This window comes from Gracilinanus agilis, chromosome 5 (assembly GCF_016433145.1).
Source record: "Gracilinanus agilis isolate LMUSP501 chromosome 5, AgileGrace, whole genome shotgun sequence".
Lineage (NCBI taxonomy): Eukaryota > Metazoa > Chordata > Mammalia > Didelphimorphia > Didelphidae > Gracilinanus > Gracilinanus agilis.
In genome coordinates, this window is record NC_058134.1 from 280,290,231 (window position 1) to 280,297,779 (window position 7,549).

Here is a 7,549-nt window from a genome sequence, read left to right on the forward strand (position 1 = left end):
GGCTGTCGAGTAGAAGCAATTCCCGGTTCAGAGTGGGGACGGCTAGTCCCTGAGACTCTCAAGCCTCCCTTGGAATTTCCTACAATCTCAGCCTCCACTTTATCCCTCCTCCCCTCTTTCTTTGCCTTGTTTTGGTCACGTGGGGGCCAGGGAGGCGTGGGGGGCTCTCCCTAGCCAATAGAAGAGGCGCCTCGGCTCCCTCGGCTCCCTAGCTTTGCTGCTCGGGTTTCTCACGTTGCTGTGGGCTAGGGAGGGGGTAAAAGTTTTCTGGAGGAGGGAGCGAGCGAGCTTCGGTGCGCGTAGAAGCTCGGACTGCAACTTTGTGGCTGTTTGAAGCTCAGTCTTCTCCCAAGGCATGCCCGGAATTCATTGTTTGGAATAAAAGAAGGGAAGAAAGTGTGAGTGAGTGGGCTGCGTGCTTGTGGACTCTCTTGAGCACGAGATCGTGCTGGGACCAGTTGCTGCTGGGGCCGTGGAGTGAGTGTGCGTGTGCTTTAGTTGGACTGTGGGGCGGGGGCCGCTGAAGCTGCTGGCTGAGCGGCATAAGGAGCCCCCGCGATGGGCCACTCGAGGCTCCGCGCTGCCGCCGCCGCCACCACTCTGGGGCTGCTGCTCCCCAGTCTGCTGGGCTTTGTGGGTTCGGCCACCGGGCCGAGCAGCAGCCAGAGGAGCGGCGGACTCCCCCCCGCCAGTGCCTCCACCTCCCCGCCGTGCCCTTCTCCTTGCCGTTGTCTCCGGGACCTGCTGGACTGCAGCCGCAAGAGACTGACCGAGCTCCCGGAGACTCTCCCGCCCTGGGTAGTGCATCTGTAAGTACTCATTCTTCCAGGACTCGGCCCGATCGCTCCCCGCCCAGAATGTGGCTCTAGCCCGAGACCGAGCTGGGGACCGGTGCCCGGGAAGGCGCCTAAGTCTGGGCCGTCGGCTGGATGCTTTTCTTGGTACCCTCTGGACCAGGTGGGGGGCCGCGGGTGGGGAAGGAACCTCTTCTCTCGGTTTCCCAATACTGACCCTGGAACTGGCCACTCAGCCAAGAGGCAACTGGTCCAGAGGCAACCTGCCGCCTCCACAAAATTGCTTTTTGATCCCAGGTTGGGATCTTGCGGTTTCAGTTGAATTTCTTCCTAATGTCGCGGCCTTCTTGGCCTCCCCATTTCCCCAGACACCAAGTGGGCTCCACGTTGCAGTTGGCAATTTGCACAGGCACTACGTGATCCTTTCTAATAGCCTTCATGCAACAAAGGGATCTGTTTGTTCTCTGCCCCTGTTTACCATACTGTTCGTTCGGAATTTTACAGAAGGAGGCCTTTTGGCTTCCCTCTTCTCCTAGGGTTATTAGTTCCTGGCTCTTTCTCCTACAAGGTGGTGAAAAATCAGATGAAATCACACTGGGCCTGTTGCTTAAGTAGGTGAATTGCTCTTTTTAGCAGGAGGTGTTTGGAAGAGACTGTGGCTTTAAAAAAATGGGGCAAGAGCTGTATAACTTGGGGATTGACTTGTGAAGGCAGCATGCCTAATACTGTGCCACAAGAGTGGCAGAAAAAGAAAGAAAATGTTGGTATTTGGAGATCTCTCCCAGTTAGCCCCTCCTGGTTTGGGGAAATTTAGGGACCTACTTTTTTTTTTTAAATGGGTACATATATTTTAAAGTAGTCTTCCAAGCCGAAAAGAAAAACAAAGTGCACTTTATAGGATTGAAATCGGGCCTAGTAGAGTCCTGTGTGGTGACCCAGAAAGAAAGTAGCTTTTGATTCCATAATTTTAAAAAGTTCTTTTAATTTTGAGAAATGGTAATGGACTAGAGTACTACACTCTTTCCATCAACTGGAATTGCTTCCTAGTCTTCCAGCAACTGAACATTTTAGACTGGCTGTTAAAAAAACAAACAACTCTTTAAAAATAATGCATTGTGTTTATCAAAATCTTAGAGATTTGGTGTCCATTGGTATAAATGTACAAAATTATTAGAAAACTTAGTGGAAATCTGTGCTTTTAAAAAAAGATAAAACTGGAGGGCTGATTTTTTTTTTCATCTTTGTCACCAAGATTGATAAACTAATACAAGTTTTTATTGATTTCAATTGTCTGCCATGTGCAAGGTGCTTTCCTAGGCAGTGGTCAAGCAAGACACAAATGAAGACAGCACCTGTCCTCAAGGAGCATACATTTTATTGTTTAAGAACTGTAGATGAGGTCTTTAAAAACAGGAAGACTTCCAATTAGCTGTGGCTAATTCTGTTCATTTGCCTCATCTGGAGGTCCTGCTGCCTCATTCATGAAAAGTGAATGGCTCTATTGAGGACATATGGAACTGAACATTGCAATGACTGGAGGTGGGCAGGGATGAATAAGCCTGCCCTGAGAAAAAGAAAATGAACTTTTCTTTTTCACAGGTAGACTAAAAGCACTTTTCTCAATCCAATTAACATTGAAGAATTTCATCTAGCCCAACTGAATTTAAGCTTGTAGATATAATCCCCCCTTTTTGTGTGTGTGTGGGATGAGGTTAAATGTGGTAGATGATCTTAAAAAGCAGCTGTGTCCCTTGGTTGTAAGTTGTTAAACCAAAGGGGGTTCAATAACAATTTAAGCATTGTCTTAAAAGTGCACTGACCTAATTAGGATTTTGTTTTGCAGATAATTTGGTGGTGCACTAAAAACAAATTGCAATTTATTTGGTTAGTGCAGTCTTTAATTACATTTCCGGCCTGTAGTAAATTGTCTTTCTGCAAGTTCACATTCCTGAAACTTATGTGAAAATAAGTCCCACTTGTATAAATAAGCACAGAGTCTGTTGTCAGAAACCCTGCTGTGATCACTCATTGGACAGCTGTGTCATTCTTGTACTTCTGTGACTTTTAACCATCTTTGTAGGTGTCACCAACCCTGTGGTCCAAATTCTTTCATGTAAATGCTTCTTTTGTTTGTGGAGAAAGCTTTAGGGGGCCCTTCTCTGCACTTTATAAAGGAAGGGATTGGGACAACATGTGGAATTGGGTTTTGCAAAACCTTTGCTGTTCTCTCATTTGAAAATCTTTAGCTGAGTGTAGGGAAGACACCTACTGCTTGTATTTTGCATAATTAGAAAAGCTGGGGGGTGGTATTTGGAGATAAATGTTTTGTTTTTAAGTCTGAGAGTAAGCAAGAATTTCTTTTTGTTTCTCAGCATTTTATACTTGGTGTGAACAAATTAACACCTTTTTCCCTTAGGGGAATGAAGTAGTGAAAGTTTGCCTTTTCAAGAGTTTTTTTTTTTAAAAGAAGACTTCCTTTCAAAATAACTTTGATAGTTATCTTTTGTTAGAAAGTTTCTATCTAGTGAGTTTCTAGTTGTTTGTAACTGTTGACATTAAAAAAAAAAAAAAAAAAAAGCTCAATTGTAGTTTTGACCCTTGATTAGTATTGCCTTCGAAGCATCCTATGGGAAGAAAGTGGAACTGGGATTGTAAACAAAAGTATTCCACTTAGCCTACCTCACAGAAAGTAAAATTAATATTTGAATGAAAGTGGTACTTTGAGAATTAAAATTTGATAAATATTTGGAAACACTTTGTTTACAACTGCCTTTAAAGTTGGTTTTGAGTTTACTTCTAGAGTATATGCTCTGAATCTGAAAGAATGTTGCCTTTTAAGAATTAAAGTTTCATAGCCAGGAAGGGAAGAAGTTGTACTCTTGCCAATCAGTGTCTCAAGTATTATTAAATTCTCCCTGGAATTTCAGAATTATTTACCTTATCACCTAGGAATTTTTTAGATCTCCATGAGGCTCAAGTGGATGTCCAGAAGGTAGTCTCCCTAATGCTACATCTTCAGGCTGGGCCTCTTTCTACATCCTCTCAGTCTTTACCAGGATTGTCAGGGGGAAAATGGCCTTTATGGTTTTCACAGCTGTTTTTCTGTATTTTCCAGACGAAAACTTGAACATAGCAGGCTGATTTATGAGTCACTTTGGATCAGTGTCTTAAAACAGCTACAGCCTGGCTTTTTGTTTTTTAGCCTTACAGATTTCTGCTGAATTAGCAGCTCTACAAGCCCCAGTGGGATTGATTAAGAAGCTGTTGCTGGATTTGCATTTTAAAATTTGACTGGAGAGTCAGGTTTCTGAATGCTAAAAGGAAGAAAAGGCTAGCTGTAACAAAATGCTGAAAATTAAATATTTTCATCTTGTTCACTCTCTTACAAAGTGTGGAGAGAGAGAAACATTCCTGAAGAGGCTCCTCTCTGTGAGGCCTTAATTTCAAATATTTTGCTATTCAAGTTCTTAGTAAATATTTAAACTCTCTTCCCACCTGTTCCCTTGTCCCCCCCTACATACACATACCTCACCTTTACCATCTCTCTTATATTAAATGTATATATATGCATAAATATATTTCTAAAGGGAAAATCTGTTTTGCCTTTCTGAAAAGGAATTGAAAGTTCAAATTTTAAAAAAATACTAAAATTCAGTCTGTTAAAGCTGTTTGGGAGTGTACCCTATATACTATATGAGCTTACGTTTAGGAGAATATGGCCTATCAGCTATGAAATAAGAATTTCTTAAGTTGAAGCTGTAAGAAAGCTAAATATAGCTATTTGAAAGTTTCACAGCTTTAAAGAGCTTAGTTGTAGAAATAACTTTAGGAGAGAATCTTTCCTTTCTTTCTCCCTGCCCCCCCCCCATTATGGGGTTTTAATAGTGGAGAAACCCCAGGAATGGAAGTATGGGACAAGTGTTTCCAAATTCTGCACCTGGATTAGAGGAGACCTTATTTCTTGCATGTTCCTGAGGTCAAGAGAAAGACTTCCCACTCTTAAAGGCCTACTATGGGATCCTCAAAAATTTATTGGTTGTAGTTTTAAACAGTTACCCTTATTCCTCATCAGTTTTGGTGATTAACATGAGGAAAAAAGATTAAATGACACTTGTATTTAAATTTTTTCATCTTTAGCCAGCCCCCATCACTACTAAAAATAAAAAGAAAGAAAAGAAAGAAAGAAAGGAAGGAAAGAAGGAAGGAAGGAAGGAAGGAAGGAAGGAAGGAAAGAAGGAAGGAAGGAAGGAAGAAAGGAAGGAAGGAAGGAAGGAAGGAAAGTACATTTAGAATTGCTATTTTCCTTTGACTATGTACCAAAAATGTATTAGATGTGAATGTGTGAAAAATGAGTAAAGAGGTTTCTTTAATGCTTCTTCCAGGCAATCCTGAGTAATGGATAGTATTTATTTCAGGTAAAGTAATCTCATTCAAACTTATTATAGCAGACACAATCCTTCCTCCAATACCTTAACAAATATAGTTATTTTCAAATTATGTAAATGTTAGTGCAATGATTTTGTTGCCTTTTCAATGTGCACATTTTTATTCTTAATACAAGCAGAGAGAAAAGGCAAAAGGTCCAGTTACTCTGTGAAAGGCTGATTTTGATGACTTTCAGGTCATGGCATTAGCATGAAGTACCAGAAGTCTGGTGAAAATATGCCCCTGAGGTCCCAACCCAATTAAAAAGATGTAAGGAATTGGAATAACAGTTTCATTTTATGGAAACATTTGATACTTCCAGTACTTAATCAAAGTTAACAAAATCTCAAAAAGAACACTTCTCTCAGATGCAAGATTAAAGGGCCACAGATTTTTGTGTTGACACATCTCATGTAAAATCATGTGATTTGTGTTCACTCACCTCATGATTCCTGATTCCAGAATTTTCAATGCAATTTGCTTCATATAAATAAAGGAATATGATGTAATAGTGTACAGAATTTAGAATATGAAATATCTAGATGAATACCCTGCAATGCTGAGGTAAGGGTATTAGCATTTATATAGCATCTATTATGTGTCCAACCCAATGTTAAATGTATTATAAATATTTCATTTTGATCTTCACAACAACCCTATGAAGCAGATGTTTTATAATTCCCACTTTACAGCTAAGGAAACTGAAGCAAATAGAGGTTGAATGACTTGTCCAGAGACACGCTACTAGTAAATACCTGAGGCTAGATTTGAACTCAGATTTTCCTAATACCAGGTCCAGCACTCTGTTCATAGGACAGCCAAGATGATAGTGATTCAATAATATCACTTTGCCACCACAAGGAAAGCTGCTACAAATATTTTATAACATATAGGTTAACTTAAAAACACATACACACACACTTAGAAAGATCTAGAAAAATGAAATAAGCAGAACCATGAGAACATTATATATAGCAATAAAAATATTTTTTGAAGAATGACTTGTGTATGTCCATCTCCAAGGAATTATCTGATCAATAAAAATAAGCAAGATATAGTTGTATATATACCTATATCTTTTTGTCAAACAATGCCTTCTCTAATGGGGTGAAGGGAAGGAGATGGGGATTTACCAGGATATTTAAATGCAGCAAATGAACAAGTGAATATATTAATTTAAAAATTTTTAAGTGGCACTCTGTAGTTCTGAAAAACTGAATATCTCAATTATGATTTCATACTTAAAAGATCAAGGAAATTGATAAAAAATATAAAATACAACAAATCACAGGAAGAACCATCAATCTGTGCACCACTGGCTTTATTGGCTAAACCACATTTTTGGGTCCCATTTTATCAGCACAAAACACAGAAGCATGGTGTAAGACTCCTTCTTTGGCCAACATTGTCAGTGAACTTGGTCTATAATTGTGCATTATTTACTAATGTTTAATCTAGAAAACATAAGATCATACTAAGTAATTTCATCAATGGGTTGACTCATGCAGTAAGAATTTCATAGTGAATTTGCTCCTATGAAAAAGCTGAGTACTCTATCTTTATATGTTAATTGAATTGTCCCTTTAAATTTCCTGAGTTTTGAAACTTTCTTTTCTAATCACCATATTTTTTTCTTCATGCTTGGGGACAGAAACATCCCCCTGCCAATATTCCACACAAGAGAAGAGCACCATGCTTTAACGAAAGGACATATGTTCAAAGACGAAACATTGAAATGCAAGTGTTTTATGTGGACCTGCAGCATGCTGTTTGCTTGAAATTGAGAGTCTGGTAAGTGAAGCTTTCAACAATCTGAGATAACTTCCTTTTGCCTAAAACAAAAATGGCTTTTCACTTCTCACTAAGACTCACTGTTCATTGCAAGAAGAAAATTTGTGTCTACCTATTTCAGACTGCCTCAAGCAAAGGAAATAACAAAGCTACCGAACTTTTAAAGCAATACAAAATTCCAGCAGTGATCAATGCAACCTCATCTGTTCTACAAGGTTATTTCCTGGTGTATGTGTTTGCATATGAGTATGATAAAGAAAAAGTTATAAACATGCAAGTAAACACTCATTGGAAGAAAGGAATAAGATGTAAAAGAAGGGAGAAAATGTCGGGAAGAATTAAAAAAAGTAAAGGAAGGAAGGAAGGAAGGAAGGAAAAGAAGGAAGGAAGAAAGAAAGGAAAGAAAGAAGGAAGAAGAAAGGAAGAAAAGGGAGGGAGGAGGAAGAAAGGAAGGAAGGAGGAAGGAAGAAAAGGGAGGGAGGAAGGAAGAAGGAAGGAAGGAAGAAAAGGGAGGGAGGAAGGAAGAAGGAAGGAAGGAA

General features: G+C 39.7%; 1 protein-coding gene across 1 annotated transcript in view; it reads left to right on the forward strand.

Moving 5' to 3' along the window:
• Positions 1 to 283: 283 nt before the first annotated feature.
• LRIG3 (leucine rich repeats and immunoglobulin like domains 3) overlaps positions 284 to 7,549 on the forward strand; it is a 62,158-nt gene continuing 54,892 nt past the window's right edge. Inside the window, exon 1 of the mRNA XM_044677749.1 lies at positions 284 to 809. Within this exon, the coding sequence (XP_044533684.1) occupies positions 559 to 809 (251 nt within the window). The 5' untranslated portion in view covers positions 284 to 558. The remainder of the gene's footprint in view (positions 810 to 7,549) is intronic.